Source organism: Scyliorhinus torazame, chromosome 2 (assembly GCF_047496885.1).
Source record: "Scyliorhinus torazame isolate Kashiwa2021f chromosome 2, sScyTor2.1, whole genome shotgun sequence".
NCBI lineage: Eukaryota > Metazoa > Chordata > Chondrichthyes > Carcharhiniformes > Scyliorhinidae > Scyliorhinus > Scyliorhinus torazame.
Window position 1 is genome coordinate 86,239,207 of NC_092708.1, and position 18,112 is coordinate 86,257,318.

Consider the following 18,112-nt stretch of genomic DNA (forward strand, 5'->3'; position numbering starts at 1 on the left):
TTACCGCCCCCCCCCCCCCCTTGTCGACTAGCCATCTCCTTTTTCAATCCAGCTCCTCACCCGGTTCCCACGTAGCCGTATCTCCCCACACCGGCGCCCTCCCGCCCCGACCACCCCACCCCATACTAGCTCCCCCTTCTCCCCAGCAGCAGCAACCCAGTTAACATCCCCCCCCCCGCTAGATCCCTCACTAGTGTAATTGCACCCCCCATGTTGCTCCCAGAAGTCAGCAAACTCTGGCCGACCTCGGCTTCCCCCCGTGACCTCGGCTCACACTGTGCGAGGCCCCCTGCTTCCTGCTTCCCTTTTCCCGCCATGATTACCATAGCGCGGGAACAAAGCCCGCGCTTGCCATTTGGCCCCGCCCCCAATGGCCGGCGCCTCCAGCTCCTCATCCTCCCTCCCCCACGACATGGGGAAGAGAGAAAAGTTACAGGGTCGCAGGATTAACAACTTGGGAAATCACCTCTTCCCCCTTTTCCCCCCCTTCACCCCACATAATCACCCCACCACTTTTTCCCAAACGTTCTTTTTCTAGCCCACTTATTCCAGTTTCTCCTCGACAATAAATGTCCACGCCTCTTCTGCCGTTTCAAAGGAGTGGTGTTTCCCTTGATGTGTGACCCACAGTCTTGCCGGCTGCAGTATTCCAAATTTAACCTTCCTTTTGTGCAGCACCGCCTTGGCCCGATTAAAGCTTGCCCTCCTCGCCACCTCCGCACTCCAATCTTGATCACCGCGTTCACCCACCTACTGCTCCGAGTTTTCTTTGCCCATCTGAGGACCATCTCTCTGTCCTTATATCGGAGAAATCTCACCACTATTGCTCGAGGAATTTCTCCAGCCCTCGGTCTTCGCGCCATAACTCGATAGGCTCCCTCCACCTCCAATGGGCCCGTCGGGGCCTCCGATCCCATTAACGAGTGCAGCATCGTGCTCGCATATGCCCCGACGTCTGCCCTTTCTGCACCTTCGGGAAGACCAAGAATCCTTAAATTCTTCCTCCTCGCATTATTCTCCAGCACCTCCAGCCTTTTCACACACCTTTTGTGTTGTGCCTCGTGCATCTCTGTCTTCACCACCAGGCCCTGTATGTCGTCCTCATTCTCAGCAGCCTTTGCCTTCACTTTGCCGAAGCTCCTGCTCCCGGGTCTTTTGCTCCTCCTTTAGCCCTTCAATCGCCTGTAATATCGGGGCCAACAGCTCCTTCTTCATCTCCTTTTTAAGTTCTTCCACGCAACGCCGCAGGAACTCTTGTTGGTCAGGGCCCCATATTAAACTGCCTCCTTCCGACGCCATCTTGCTTTGTGCCTGCCTTCCTGGCCGCTGCTCTAGAGGATCCACCGCAATCCGGCCACTTTCCTCTCCTTTTTCCATCCGTGTCCAGGGGGGATTCCCTTCTGGTTTACCGCACAGTGTTTTTAGCTGTTAAAATTTCCGTTGGGGCTCCTATTAAGTGCCCAAAAGTCCACCGGGAGCTGCCGAAACGTGCAACTTAGCTGGTCATCGCCGCACCCGGAAGTCCTTGCGACCCTTCTTAAACAAAGGAACACAATTAGATATTCTCCAGTCCTCTGGGATCTCTCCTGTCGCCAGTGAGGATACAAAGATGTTTGTCAAGGCCCCAGCAATTTCCTCCCTTACCTCCCTCAGTATTCTGGGGTAGATCCCATCAACAGACTCTGGGGACTTATCTACTTTAATGTTTTTCAAGACACCCAACACCTTTTGTGACCTCAATGTGACCCAGACTCATCATCCACCAAGTCTTTCTCTTTGGTGAATACTGATGCAAAATACTCATTTAGTACCTCACCCATTTCCTCTAGCTCCACTCATAGATTCCCTTACATGTCCTTAAGTGGGCCAACCTATTCTCTGGCTACACTCTTGCTCTTTATATACATATAAAAATCCTTGGGATTTTCCTTAATCCTGTTTGCCAATGACTTTTCGTGACCCCTTTTAGCCCTCCTGGCCCCTTGCTTAAGTTCCTTCCTAATTTCTTTATATTCCTCACGGGCATCATCTGTTCCCAGCCTTCTAGCCCTTTTGGAGTTTCCTTTTTCTTTTTGACAATATCCCTAGTTATCGAAGGTTCCCAAAATTTGCCATACTTATCCTTCTTCCTCACAGGAACATGCAGGTCCTGGAATCCTATCAACTGACATTTGAAAGCCTCCCACAAATCAGATGTTGATTTGTCCTCAAACCTCTGGCCCCAATCTAGATTCTTCAGTTTCTGCCTAATATTGTTATAATTAGCCTTCCCCCAATTTAGCACCTTCACTCGAGGACTGCTCTTATCTTTATCCAACAGTATCTTAAAACTTACTGAATTATGGTCCTGGTTCCCAAAATGCTTCCCTCCAGAAACTTCAAACTCTGGCCGGGCTCAGTCCCCAAGAACAGATCCAGTGCGGCGCCTTCCCCAGTTGGATTATTTCGATATTGTTTCAAGAAGCCCTCCTGGATGCTCCTTACAATTCTGTGGAATTTTCTCAAATCTCCCCGGATGATACCACATCAGTATTTCTGAACTGTACTGTCAAAAAGACCCGCCTTCGAATCTTCTTCCAAACAACACTCTCCCTCAGCTGGGTTCAGCAAGGATCCACTTCCAGGATTTCCAGCTCTCATTTTAATATTCCTTTGCCTTGATTTGCCACATGCATTCAAGCTTCCACACAATCTCTCAGGTACTCAGACATGCCAATAAAATACTACTGCATCACAGAATGTGCTAAGGTCACCAGCTTTAAGATTGCTTCAGATATCTGGATTCTTGCACGCTAATTTCACCAGGTCTGCAGCCTTCTCTCTGTCTTTAAATTCAATAAACAATACCTTGTTCAAATTCCAGTTCCTTTTGTCCCTTTGACTTCAATCTTTCTGGAACTTCTCTTTTTATTCCCTGGTTTCTAGAATTATCTGTTCTTTAGTCTGTGGAACTTGCTTTCTACCCATTACTCCATTGTACTGCTTCTCCTTTTGGTAGAGCTGTGAGAACTGTTTCCACCCTACCTTCCTAGCTCTGAATGCTTTGGATCCAGTTAAAATTAACCTCAAAATGTATTTCTAACTTAAAGGTGGCTCCTGGTTGCTAAGCAACAGTCAGTAATTCTTAACATATGTGCGCTTTTCACGTCATAAATTCTCTAAACACAATACAGACACAGTTTGACATGAAACCAAAAGCCCCATACATACATACAAACACCTTTGTTTAATGTAAATATAACTCGAGTTTTAACTGTTTGTCACACAGAAACACTAAATTAAACTCACTTAAGTCTATGCCTTATTTCTAATATCCAACAATCCAAACAGAGATTGCTTAAAAATACCTTGGTTTCCTGACACTTGAATACCCTATCAGAGTGTCCTACAGCCTGAACTTCTATAGAGAATATCATTTGGGCCCTGATCCAACAGCATACTCACACAAATTAATGTTTATGCTAAGTAATGTTGTCCAGAAACAAGACCATGGAAGATTAATTTGTGTTGTAAACAAAAACATTTAAAAGAATTTAACAATTATTGATATGACAAACTCCAAGTTGGCAATGTGCTATTTTGCTATTGAGACAACTATTATCATTCATTCCCCATCCTCAGTGTTGCCGTGTTAATGTTTCTCCAGTCCACCAAATCTCATGTGATGTTATTAAAGGGGATGCATATGCATTTATTGCATGAAAAAGCATTAGCTCTACAGAACTTAAAAAAGCACAAGTGTAATAATGTCACAAAATCAACATTGAATTAATTTTAATTTTATTCAAATATCTCACTTTTTAGGACCGTATGGGCTTAAAATATGGTCAGTGTTGAATTCAGATTGTTATGAAAGAGAAACATTGTAGTAAGATAATTGTGAATTGTTCTTGCAGGATTTCTGATATTTTATGATGAGATTTACAAAAAGTATGAACACAGTGATGTTTAATAATTTCATTAATTATTTGAAGACATTTTTCCATATGACATGAAAGCTCATTTCTTGTTCTTTCAGGTAGTAAAAGTGCATGGTGATGTCCAGTACAGAAAAATAATACTAACTAACAATGGACAAAGGACTGGTGTTGGACGACCCAAGGGAATTGTGGTAGATCCAGCAAGAGGGTGAGTGGAACAATAAAGTAGGTTTATAAGTAATTTTATAACTTAAATGTAGAGTTGAAGAAAAATGATGGGTTTCTCATTTGTGTGATGCTAAATATTTTGCATTACAAAATGTGGCATCAACCGACTTGTTAAAAAAAAAGTTGAAGAATTTCAAAGTCAGAAATGGGGGAGGGGGTGGTGTAGTGCGAACATCACTGGACTACCACTGAACAAGCTGGCTGAGTCCTAAAGGATGAGCTGTGAGACTGGGGCTAGGCAGGTGGAGAGGGAACCAACAATAGAGAAAAACCTATGTGACCTCATCTTCACCAGTCTACTTGACACGTGCATTGGTAAGAGTAACCACCGCACAGTCCTTATGGAGACAAAGTCCCATCTTCACAATGAGGGTAAGGTATCACACCAAAAGCGACCGAATAACATTAGAGCCCGTGGCGTTTGGGGTCGCATATTAGCATAGATAGAGGACTGGCTAACTGAGAATTGACTAACTAAGACAGAGGGGCATTTTTCGGATCTCAACCTGTAATTAGTGGAGTGCTACAGGGATCCGTGCTGGGGCCACAATTATTTACAGTATATATTAATGTCTTGGATGAGGGAAGTGAATGCACTATTGCCAAGTTTGTGGATGGCACAAAAATAGGTGGGAAGGCAAGTGGGGAGGATGACACAAAGAGTCTACAGAGGGATATAGACAGGTTAGGTTAGCAGGCAAAAACTTGACAGATGGAATATAATGTAGGAAAATGTGACGTTATGCACTTTGGTATGAAGAATAAAGGAGCTGAATATTATTTAAATGGAGAAAGACTGCAGAAAGCTGCAACACAGAGGCATTTGGGATCTTTGAGCGTAAACCACAAAAAGCTAGATACAAGTTTAGCAGGCAATTGGGAAGGGAAATGGAATGTTGGCTTGTACTTCATAGTCAATGAAGTATAACAACTATACAAAGCACTAGTTAGACCACACCTGCAATAGTTTTGGTCCCTTTACCTAAGGAAATATATACTGGCATTGGAGGCAGTCTGGAGAAAGTTCTCAATGTTGATCCCAGGTATGGAAGGATTTTCTTATGAGGAGAGGTTAAATAGGTTGGGCCTGTACTCATTGGAATTTAGAAGAATGAGAGGCAACCTTATTGAGACGTACATGATTCTCAGGAGGCTTAACAGGACAGATGCTAAGAGGATGTTTCCTCTTGTGAGAGAATCTAGGACCAGAGGGCATAATCTTAGAGTAAGGGGTCACCCATTGAAGACAGAGATGAAGATGAAGAGGGTAGTAACTCTGTGGAATTCTTTACTACAGAGACTTGCAGAGATTGGATCGTTAAGTATGTTCAAGGCTGAAATAGGCAGATTTTTAATCGGTAAGCGACTAAAAGGTTCTGGGGATAAGGCAGGAAAGTAGAGTTGAGGACTATATCAGATAAGCCATGATCTCAATGAATGGCGGAGCAGACGCAATGAGCCGAAGAGCCTATTTCTGCTCCTGTGGATTATGGTTTTATGGTCTTTCATCAGATTTGACACCACCACCATACCAAATATCCCCATCCTCAATGATGGGGGAGTCCAGCACATCAGTGCAAAAGACAAGCTTGAAGCATTTGAAACCATCTTCAGCCAGAAGTGCCAAGTGGTTGATCCATCTCGGCCTTCTCCTGATGACCTAGATCCATATGTGTCAGTCTTCAGCCAATTCGATTCACTCCATGCGATATCAAGAAATGGCTGAAGGCACTGGATACTGCAAAGGCTGTGGGTCCTGACAGTTCAGCAATGGAACTTGTGCTCCGGAATTGTACTTTGTTCCAGTAGAGTGTGCCACTGGCATCTACTTTGCAATGTGTAAAATTGTCCAGGTATGTCCTGTCCGAGCAAGCAGGGTAAATCCATCCCAGCCAATTCCCGCCACATCAGTCTTCTCTTGATCATCAACAGTAATTGAAGGTGTTGTCGACAGTGCTATCAGGCGGCACTTACTCAGCAATAAATTGCTCACTGACATTCTATTTAGGTTCTGCCAGGGCTATTTAGCTCCTAACCTCATTACAGCCTTGATTCAAACATGGACAAAAGAGCTGAACTCCAGAGATGAGGTGAGAATGAATGCCCTTGACATCAAGGCAACATTTAACTGAGTGTAGCATCAAAGAGCCCTCGCAAAACTGGAGTCTATGTGTAATATTTCCTGTTCACCAGTTAGGTAAATAACAATGTTTATTAACATATAGCCACAATGCAGAGGTTTCCATCCTTGTGGCTGAGACTCATCTTCTATTACCGAACTGATACAGAAATCCAGTGGCACACTCTACTGGAACACAGTACGATTCCGGAGCACAAGTTCCATTGCTGAACTGTCAGGACCCACAGCCTTTGCAGTATCCAGTGCCTTCAGCCATTTCTTGATAGCGCATGGAGTGAATCGATTGGCTGAAGACTGACACATATGGATTTAGGTCCTCAGGATGATGACCCCATCCTCATATCTGATTAGTTACCCAAGTCATGTAACCCTCTTGGCAGATCACCAATAAAGGGGACAAACACCACACAATGGAAATTTGAAGAAAAGCTATCCACTGCTTGGAGTCATACTTAGCATAAAGGAAGATTATCACAGATTATCATAGGTAGTTGTCACCTCAGTCCCAGAACATTGTTGCAGGATTTCCTCAGATTTCCTCAGGGTTGTGACCTAGGTCTAACCATCTTCAGCTACTTCAAAATTACTAAATCCCCCACTTTCCCAAACACACACTCTTGCCACCCACCCGACTCCCCACTGGAGTTAAGGTCCAGATTTTGGGTCGTATGCAGCGACATTGCAACAGTGATAACAAATGCAAAGTTAAACTTCTGTGTCTGGGCCACGCTCAGGAGTGCCGCTGCAATGTCCCGGTGGCCCTGGCACATGGCTGCCTGTGTGAGGGCAGACCTGTCCTGGACCTCGGATACTGCCTGCACAGAATGCACCAGGCCTTGGACATGTTGATCCATGGTGCTGCATGCTAGCCAACAACCCCTCATGTAGTTCCTGGCTCTACGACTGCAACTCCACAATGGATGGGACCATCCACTTCAGGAGCCCGAGACCCATCTGGATGGCAGCTAGTCCCTGGGACCGGCCTACCCTCTGACCGTCCGCCCCCTTGGGGGTTCCTCCCTCCATCTGATGTACTGGAGCATGTGGGTGGTGTGGGTGTGCAGGTGGTGTGGGTGTGCCGGTGGTGTGGGTGTGCCGGTGGTGTGGGTGTGCCGATGGTGTGGGTGTGCAGGTGGTGTGGGTGTGCAGGTGGTGTGGGTGTGCAGATGGTGTGGGTGTGCGGGTGGTGTGGGTGTGAGGGTAGTGTGAGTGTGCAGGTGGTGTGGGGGTAAGGGTGGTGTGGGGATGTCGGTGGGGAGGGTGACACACATGCCAAGGGGCACCAAACTTCAGTGGGTTCTCACTTCCTCGTCCAGTGCCGACCTCCACCCCGGCGACTGCCCTTTCCTCGGGCCTGCCAACCATGTCCAGGGCTCTCTGTTCTATTGTGGTGAGGCGCTACAGGTCCGGCCGTCCCCCTCCAGTCTTCTTCTGCTCCCAGAGAATCCACAGTGTTAGACAGTCTGACGCATGCAGCCCCGGGGGTGTGTAACTGATGGCTTCAGTGGCCAGGGCACCCGGCCATGATGGCTGGTATGGGTGCCAGCATGTGGTGCAGGGTGGGGGTTCAGCCTCCCTCCGGGTGGGAGGGGGGGTGATAGGGTTACGGGTGTGTGGAATGGGAGTTGGTGCCAGGGGCACAGTGCTGCGTACTCACCCTGGTCACCCTGAGGAGGTCGTGTAGTCTTTTCTGGCAATGCTGGCCTGTTTGGATGGTGTTACCCATGGCGCTGACCACCTCTGCCTCCTATGTCTAGGCATGACAAATGGCGGTTGCTGGCAACCTCCTCCCCACCCTAGGGTACAGGGCTGCCCACCTCTCCTTCATGGCGCCTAGCAGGGTCTCCAGTTCTGTGGCGGTGAACCTCGGGACTGTGCATCCTGCTGCCATCTTGTTGGCTGGGATGCTGTGTGTGAGGGGCGACGTGTGTATATGCGGCTGCAGCTTGTCAACCTCTTGAGTGCCAATCCTGGACCCGGCGAATCCTGCACTGTTTCTTATTGGAATAGATTGTGTTCCACATGGAGCCAGAGCTAGTCCCTTAACGGTTGCTGATCGGTCCAGGTGCGGCACCAGCTTTGCTGTTGTGAAACTCCTCGAATCCTGTCCCGGCGTCGACACTTGGTCTCAGGAATGGAGAATCTGGCTGATTGTATATGGGTTGTTCAGCCTATTGACCACAGACAGTATGTAGATTGGCAGTACAAAATGTACGACATTCAGTTCCATGTGAACTGCTAAAACAAAGGAATAAATGGCACAATAAAACAATGGATGGAGCGTAATGCTGGTGTGATTTCCCCATCCCACTGAAGTCAGTGGAGGTTTGAATGACTCGTTGCATTTCGGGGCCATCCCATTTGGTTCAGTTTAGAAAATGGCTCACCATCATCTTTTCAAGGGCAAATAGGGATGGGCAATGAATTCTGGCCTAGTCAGTAATGCTCACATCTCATGAAGAATACAAAAGCATGCTAATGTACAGCATGCAGGAGCGCAAATACATACTTAACTTTGAATCTGTGGACTTCCGGGTGCAGCGATGACCAGCTAAGTCGCACGTTTCGGCAGCTCCCGGTGGAACGGACTTTTGGGCTCTTGATAGGAGCCCCAACGGCAATTTTAACGGCAAAAAAACTGTGCTGTAATCCAGAAGGGAATCCCCCTTGGACACGGATGGAAAAAAGAGAGGAAGGTGGCCGGATTGCGGTGGATCCTCTAGAGCAGCGGCCAGGAAGGCAGGCACAAAGCAAGATGGCGTCGGAAGGAGGCAGTTTAATATGGGGCCCTGACCAACAAGAATTCCTGCGGCGTTGCTTGGAAGAACTGAAAAAGGAGATGAAGAAGGAGCTGTTGGCCCCGATATTACAAGCGATTGAGGGGCTAAAGGAGGAGCAAAAGACCCAGGAACAGGAGCTTCGGGTCGTGAAGGCAAAGGCTGCTGAGAATGAGGACGACATACAGGGCCTGGTGGTGAAAACGGAGATGCACGAGGCACAACACAAAAGGTGTGTGGAAAGGCTGGAGGTGCTGGAGAATAATGCGAGGAGGAAGAATTTAAGGATTCTTGGTCTTCCTGAAGGTGTAGAAGGGGCGGACGTCGGGGCATATGTGAGCACGATGCTGCACTCGTTAATGGGATTGGAGGCCCCGACGGGTCCGCTGGAGGTGGAGGGAGCCTATCGAGTTATGGCGCGAAGACCGAGGGCTGGAGAAATTCCTCGAGCCATAGTGGTGAGATTTCTCCGATATAAGGACAGAGAGATGGTCCTCAGATGGGCAAAGAAAACTCAGAGCAGTAGGTGGGAGAACGCGGTGATCCGCGTATATCAAGATTGGAGTGCGGAGGTGGCGAGAAGGAGGGCAAGCTTTAATCGGGCCAAGGCGGTGCTGCACAAACGGAAGATTACATTTAGAATGCTGCAACCGGCAAGACTGTGGGTCACACATCAAGAGAAACACCACTACTTCGAAACGGCAGATGAGGCGTGGACATTTATTGTCGAGGAGAAACTGGAGTGAGCGGGCCATAAAAAGAACGTTTGGGACAAATTGGGGGGGTGAATATGTGGGATGAAGGGGGGAAAAGAGGGAAGAGATGACTTCCCAAGTTGTTAATCCTGCGACCCTGTAACTTTTCTCTCTTCCCCATGTCGTGGGGGAGGGAGGATGAGGAGCTGAGGGCGCCGGCCATTGGGGGCGGGGCCAAAAGGGAAGCGCGGGTTTTGTTCCCGCGCTATGGTAATCACGGCGGGAACAGGGAAGCAGGAAGGAGGGGGCCTTGCACAGTGTGAGCCGAGGTCATGGGGGGAAGCCGAGGTCGGCCAGAGTTTGCTGACTTCTGGGAGCAACATGGGGGGTGCAATTACGCTAGTTTGGGATCTAGTGCGGGGGGGGAGGTTAACTGGGTTGCTGCTGCTGGGGAGATAGGGGAGCTGGTGTGGGGGGGTGGTCGGGGCGGGGGGGGCGCCGCTTGGGGGAGATACGGCTACGTGGGAACCGGGTGAGGAACTGGATTGGAAAAGGAGATGGCTAGTCGTCAAGAGTGGGGGGGGGGCGGTGGGTAAAGAGACCTCAAAACGGTTGATCACGTGGAATGTGAGAGGGCTGAATGGGCCGATTAAGAGGGCACGGGTTCTCGCACACCTAAAGAAACTTAAGGCAGATGTGGTTATGCTTCAGGAGGCGCATCCGAAGCTGATAGACCGGGTCAGACTACGCAAAGGATGGGTGGGGCAGGTGTTTCATTCGGGGCTAGACGCAAAATACAGGGGGGTGGCCATACTAGTGGGGAAGCGGGGAAAGTTTGAGGCAAAGACTATAGTGGGGGCAGATACGTGATGGTGAGTGGTAAATTGCAAGGGGAGGCGGTGGTATTAGTGAACGTGTATGCCCCGAACTGGGATGATGCCAACTTTATGAGGCGTATGTTAGGACGGAATCCGGACCTAGAAGTGGGGAAGTTGATAATGGGTGGAGATTTTAATACAGTGCTGGACCCAGGGCTGGACAGATCGAGGACCAGGACCGGAAGGAGGCCGGCTGCAGCTAGGGTGCTTAAGGACTTTATGGAGCAGATGGGAGGAGTAGACCCCTGGAGATTGAGTAGACCTAGGAGTAAGGAGTTTTGTTTTTCTCCTATGTCCACAAAGTTTATTCACGGATAGACTTTTTTGTTCTGGGAAGGGCACTGATCCCAAAGTTGACGGGGACGGAGTACACAGCTATAGCCATTTCGGATCATGCTCCACATTGGGTGGACCTGGAGATAGGGGAAGAAAAACAACAGCGTCCACCTTGGAGAATGGACATGGGATTATTGGCAGATGAGGGGGTGTGCGTAAGGGTGAGGGGGTGTATTGAAAGGTACTTGGAACTCAATGATAATGGGGAGGTACAGGTGGGAGTGGTCTGGGAGGCACTGAAGGCAGTGGTTAGAGGGGAGCTGATATCTATTAGGGCACATAAAGGAAAGCAGGAGGGTAGGGAAAGGGAGCGGTTGTTGAAAGAACTTCTGAGGGTGGACAGACAATATGCGGAGGCACCGGAGGAGGGACTGTACAGGGAAAGGCAAAGGCTACATGTAGAATTTGACTTGTTGACTACGGGTAATGCAGAGGCACAATGGAGGAAGGCACAGGGTGTACAGTACGAATATGGGGAGAAGGCGAGCAAGTTGCTGGCCCACCAACTGAGGAAAAGGGGAGCAGCGAGGGAGATAGGGGGGGGTGAGAGATGAGGAGGGAGAGATGGAGCGGGGAGCGGAGAGAGTGATTGGAGTGTTCAAGGCATTTTACGAAAGATTATATGAAGCTCAGCCCCTGGATGGGAAGGAGAGAATGATGTGCTTTCTGGATCAGCTGGAATTTCCCAAGGTGGAGGAGCAGGAGAGGGTGGGACTGGGAGCACAGATTGAGACGGAGGAGGTGGTGAAAGGGATTGGGAGTATGCAGGCGGGGAAGGCCCCGGGACCAGACGGATTCCCAGTGGAATTCTATAGGAAATATATGGACTTGCTGGCCCCGCTACTGATGAGAACCTTTAATGAGGCGAGGGAAAGGGGGCAGTTGCCCCCGACTATGTCAGAGGCAACGATATCGCTCCTCCTAAAGAAGGAAAAAGACCCACTGCAATGCGGGTCCTACAGGCCCATTTCCCTCCTGAATGTGGGCGCTAAGATTCTGGCCAAGGTAATGGCAATGAGGATAGAGGATTGTGTCCCGGGGGTGGTTCATGAGGACCAAACTGGGTTTGTGAAGAGGAGACAGCTGAATACAAATATACGGAGGCTGCTAGGGGTAATGATGATGCCCCCACCAGAGGGGGAAGCGGAGATAGTGGTGGTGATGGATGCCGAGAAAGCATTTAATAGAGTGGAGTGGAATTATTTGTGGGAGGTGCTGAGGAGATTTGGTTTTGGGGATGGGTATATCAGGTGGGTACAGTTGCTGTATAGGGCCCCGATGGCGAGCGTGGTCACGAATGGACGGGGGTCTGCGTATTTTCGGCTCCATAGAGGGACGAGGCAGGGATATCCTCTGTCCCCGTTATTGTTTGCACTGGCAATTGAACCCCTGGCCATAGCATTGAGGGGCTCCAGGAATTGGAGGGGAGTACTTAGGGGGGGAGAAGAATACCGGGTATCTCTGTATGCGGATGATTTGTTGCTGTATGTGGCGGACCCGGCGGAGGGGATGCCAGAGATAATGCGGATACTTGGGGAGTTTGGGGATTTTTCAGGGTATAAACTGAACATGGGGAAAAGTGAGTTGTTTGTGGTGCATCCAGGGGAGCAGAGCAGAGAGATAGAGGATTTACCGTTGAGGAAGGTAACAAGGGACTTCCGGTACTTGGGGATCCAGATAGCCAAGAATTGGGGTACATTACACAGGCTTAACTTAACGCTGTTGGTGGAACAGATGGAGGAGGACTTTAAGAGATGGGACTCGGTGTCCCTGTCATTGGCAGGTAGGGTGCAGGCGGTTAAAATGGTGGTCCTCCCGAGATTCCTTTTTGTGTTTCAGTCACTCCCGGTGGTGATCACGAAGGCTTTTTTCAAAAGAATCGAGAAGAGTATTATGAGTTTTGTGTGGGCTGGGAAGACCCCGAGAGTGAGGAGGGGATTCTTGCAGCGCAGTAGGGACAGGGAGGGGGGCTGGCATTACCGAGCCTAAGTGAGTACTACTGGGCCGCCAATGTTTCAATGGTGTGTAAGTGGATGGGAGAGGGGGAGGGAGCGGCGTGGAAGACATTGGAGAGGGCGTCCTGCAGGGGGACTAGCCTACAAGCAATGGTGACGGCGCCGTTGCCGTTCTCACGAAAGAAATACACCACAAGCCTGGTGGTGGTGGCTACATTGAAAATTTGGGGGCAGTGGAGACGGCATAGGGGAAGGATGGGAGCTTCGGTGCGGTTCCCGATAAGAAACAATCATAGGTTCGTTCCGGGGAGAATGGATGGGGGATTTGGAGCATGGCAAAGAGCTGGGGTAGTACAACTGAGAGATCTGTTCGTAGATGGGACGTTTGCGAGTCTGGGAGTGCTGACGGAAAAATATGGGTTGCCCCAAGGGAATGCATTTCGGTACATGCAATTGAGGGCTTTCGCGAGGCAACAGGTGAGGGAATTCCCGCAGCTCCCGGCGCAGGAGGTGCAGGATAGAGTGATCTCAGAGACATGGGTGGGGGATGGTAATGTGTCCGACATATACAGGGAAATGAGGGACGAGGGGGAGATCATGGTGGATGAGCTGAAAGGGAAGTGGGAAGGGGAGCTGGGGGAAGAGATTGAGGAGGGGCTGTGGGCTGATGCCCTACATAGGGTAAACTCATCGTCCTCGTGTGCCAGGCTAAGCCTGATACAATTTAAGGTGTTACACAGGGCGCATATGACTGGAGCACGGCTCAGTAAATTTTTGGGTGTAGAGGATAGGTGTGCGAGATGCTCGAGAGGCCCAACGAATCACACCCACATGTTCTGGTCATGCCCGGCACTACAGGGGTTCTGGGTGGGGGTGGCAAAGGTGCTTTCGAAGGTGGTAGGGGTCCGGGTTGAACCAAGCTGGGGGTTGGCTATATTTGGGGTTGCAGAAGAGCCGGGAGTGCAGGAGGCGAGAGTGGCTGACGTGTTGGCCTTTGCGTCCCTAGTAGCCCGGCGCAGGATATTGTTAATGTGGAAGGAAGCCAAACGCCCGGGTGTGGAGACCTGGATAAACGACATGGCAGGGTTTATAAAGTTAGAACGGATTAAGTTCGTGTTAAGGGGTTCGGCTCAGGGGTTCACCAGGCGGTGGCAACCGTTCGTCGATTACCTCACAGAAAGATAGAGGGAATGGAAAAGAAGTAGACAACAGCAGCAACCCAGGGGGGAAGGGGGGGGGGATCGAACGGACTCTCAGAGATGTTATTGTATATGTATAATATGTATAGGTAGTTGTTATAGGTAATTGTATATTGGATTGTTGGATTGTATTTCTGGAGAGTATTTATTTTGGACAAGGCAGTTGCCATTCAGTTCTGTTTTTGTTTATATATTATTTATTTATTTGTTTAAAACTGGCCACTGTTATTTATATTGCTTTATTGTTGTGTAAAAGAAACACTACATACTGTTATGTTTGGCCAAAAATCTTGAATAAAATATATATTTTTAAAAAAACTTTGAATCTGTAAATTTATATTGAATTATTTCCAACCAAAAGTAAGATATTTCTAGTCACAGCTAGATTATAGCACCATTAAATAAATATTGCCAGGTTTACCTCCCTCATAAACAACATCTTCACTCGTACCTGTGGCATGGGTGAGTTAACACAATGAACATATTCCACTGCTATATTTTTATTGTCCTCCTCTGATTGCTGCATGCTTTCAGAGTTTCTGAGAACCATATGTAATTCTTTTTCAGGAAGTTGTACTGGACTGACCAAGGTACGGGCAGTGGGATCCCAGCAAAGATTGCCAGTGCTTATATGGATGGCTCTAATCCTCGAGTTCTTTTCACTAATGATCTGGATCATGTAGAGTTTATTACTATTGACATCAAGGCACGCAGGCTGTACTGGGCTGTGTCTGGTACTGGTGTGGTATGTATTTTCCTTTTGTTACGAAGGCACATACCCAAAATGTTCTTTATTTTGAATATCTCCCAGTCTCCCACCATGTTTTTAATAGGAAATCAGCAGAAACAACTCAATAATTATTAGCTCTTTATTCTGTTTCTCTGTTGATTCCATCAGAGAATGCTACTGTATTGTGAGCATGAACCTTGATTCCATGAATGAGGTGAGGGGGGGTGAGGAGGAGGTTTAAGGAGATGAAGGCATTTAACCATGTTTGTAGCTGAGATATGTACATTTATTCTATCATTTACGATGCTTCATCAAAGTTTTAATTTTTGCATCAATGTTGATTGGGTAAGAATCATAGAATTTACAGTGCAAAAGGAGGCCATTCAGCTCATCGAGGCTGCACCGGCCCTTGGAAAGAGCACCCCACCCAAGCCGACTCCTCCACCCTATCCCCGTAACCCAGTAACCAGTAACCCCACCTAATCTTCTTTTGGACACTAAGGGCAATTTATCATTGCCAATTCACCTAACGTGTACATTTTTGGACTGTGGGAGGAAACCGGAGCACCCGGATAAAACCCATGCAGTCACGGGGAGAATGTACAGACTCCGCACAGACAGTGGCCCAAGCCAGGAATCGAACCTGGGACCCTGGAGCTGTGAAGCAACTGTGCTAGCCACTGTGTTACCGTGCTGCCCCTGTGCTATGTTTGATAATGATTAGAAGAGGCTGAATTCAATGGCTACAGCAGTGGACCCATCCAACTACCTTGCCTTGGCTGGGAGCCCCAATGAGATTAAATATCAATTAGGCCATTAACTTCCTGCCTTTAGGGTTAAAGTCAAATAACCTACCCTCAAATGCAGCCGGCCAGTCAGAGGAAAGATAGCTCTTTAGTTCCATCAGCACCACAGGAAGTGCCAGCCACTACTGTGACTGAAACAGGCTCTGGAGTAGCAGCCAGAGGAGGCCCCACAAGACGGGTGAGTGGGGTGTCTGCACTAGAAGAGTGGGGTGTGAGTAGGGCTGGAGGGGGTCAAGTGGGGGTGTCGTCATTGTGCAGGACAGGGAGAGGCTCTTTCACTGGGACGACAGTCCTTGTCAATGTGGGGGCCCTCTGTGGGCTATAGGTTGCCCGGTCAGGAAGTCACACCACTCACCCACACTCAGCGCATCCCCCCACACCCGAGCCGAAAAGGATGCTGCATGGAAAGATGTCTCCAGGATAAACCTGGCAGCCTCTTCTCGTGCCAAAATCCACCTCCCCTCCACTGGCAATGTTAACGATATTTTCAAATTGATTAATTATCTAGAATATCTTGAAATATAAGTAATATTATACTTAATGCCAATTCATGATGTACGACTATTGAAATAATGTGCAACTACTGATTTTGTATTGCTCCTATAGATTGAACGAGGAGATCTAAATGGTTTGCACCGAATGATTGTGGTTAGCCACCTTTCCCATCCTCGGGGATTAGCCACATATGAGGGCTTCCTTTACTATACGGATTCTGATTTTGAAGTCATTGAACGTGTGGAAAAAGTCACTGGTGACAATACAGTTGTACTGAGGAATAATGTTGCAGGACTGAAATCTCTCAGAGTTCACTTCCACGACAGTGAGTACTACTTAGCAGATTAGTAAAAAAAGTACTGCACAGTTACACAACAGCAGTGAGAAATAACATGTATGTAGGACTTTTGAATAGTTAGATTTCTATAGTTTTTTTAACTAAAGCTTTCGTATGATTATTAAATATCTCAAAATGATTCAATCTTTGTTGTGTATATTCAGCTCCATGGACAAACAAGAAAATACATCTACATACTTCGCAGGAAGCACCAATGATTTACGTTTGATTTAGGTTAAATTGAAGTAACACTTTATGCACATCAAACATCATCTGATTAATTTGGTACTTGTTATTTCCTACATGTTGTGTGCTCTGAAAATATATCAGCAAACCAGCTAAAACATTTAGAAACCTGGAGTGCATTGCCTGAAGGGGCGGTGAAAGCTGATTCACTAATAGCTTCAAAAATTTGAAAAGAAATAAAATGCAGGCTCGTGGTGAGAAGAAAACAAGGGACAAAATGGATGGAAGGCAAAGTGAGAAAGTAAGCTATGAGGAGGGTGCAAATAGGCTGCCAGGAGATATTGGCCTGAATGTTACGTTGCCTGAATGGGCGCCTGACACTCCTGATGTCATGTGATAGCATCGGGAGGGATTCCTGATGTATTCCATTTATGCATGGCAGATGCAGTATTATGTGGATAAATGTGAGGTTATCTGCTTTGGTCACAAAATTAGGAAGGCAGATTATTATTCAAATGGGTGTAAATTGAGAGAGTTGGATACTCAGCCAGACCTTGGTGTCCTCGTGCATCAGTCACTGAAAGTAGGCATGCAGGTACAGCAGGTAGTAAAGGAGGCAAATGGTATGTTGGCCTTCATAGCGAGACAATTTGAATATAGGAAGAGGGATGTTTTACTGCAATTATGTAGGGCATTGGTGAGGCCACACCTGGAGTATTGTGTACAGTTTTTGTGTCCTTACCTGAGGAAGGTTGCTTTTGCTATGGAGGGAGTGAAAGCTGATTCCTGGGGTGGCGGAACTGTCAGATGAGGAGAGACTAAGTCGGTTAGGATTATATTCATTGCAATTTAGAAGAATAAGAGGGGATCTCATAGAACTTACAAAATTCTAAAAGGATTAGACAGGGTAGATTCAGAAAGAATGTTCCCGATGGTGGGGGAGTCCAGAACTAGGGATCATAGTTTGAGGATAAAGGGTAAACGTTTTAGGACTGAAGTGAGGAGAAATTTCTTCACCCAGAGAGTGGTGAATCTGTGGATTCACTACCACAGAAAGTAGTTGAGGACAAAACGTTGTGCCATTTCAAGAAGGAATTAGCCATATGCTCTTGGGGCTAAATGGATCAAGGGATATGGGGGGAAGGCAGGATCAGGGTGTTGAACTTGATCAGCCATGATCGTGATGAAAGGTGGAGCAGGCTCAAAGGGCCGAATGGCCTCCTCCTGCTTCCATTTTCTATGTATGATTCTATGTGTAACACTGCATCGTGATATTCGTGATTTAATGGCGGAAGTCCGTCCGACATCAATTAAAGGAACATTGAGCTAATTAAAGACACAATTTACTGCAATTTTTCGAGGCTCATTCAATTTTATGGTCAGACAAGAGGTGGTGGCAGAGTGGTATCATCACTGGACTGGTAATCCAG

At 47.8% G+C, this 18,112-nt stretch overlaps 1 protein-coding gene across 2 annotated transcripts in view; it reads left to right on the plus strand.

Moving 5' to 3' along the window:
- LOC140389325 (low-density lipoprotein receptor-related protein 2-like) overlaps positions 1 to 18,112 on the plus strand; it is a 534,533-nt gene that overhangs the window by 302,537 nt on the left and 213,884 nt on the right. For both annotated transcript variants that reach the window (XM_072473491.1, XM_072473499.1), the window contains 3 exons: positions 4,019 to 4,128; positions 14,696 to 14,873; positions 16,271 to 16,484. In XM_072473491.1, the coding sequence (XP_072329592.1) occupies positions 4,019 to 4,128; positions 14,696 to 14,873; positions 16,271 to 16,484 (502 nt within the window). The remainder of the gene's footprint in view (positions 1 to 4,018; positions 4,129 to 14,695; positions 14,874 to 16,270; positions 16,485 to 18,112) is intronic.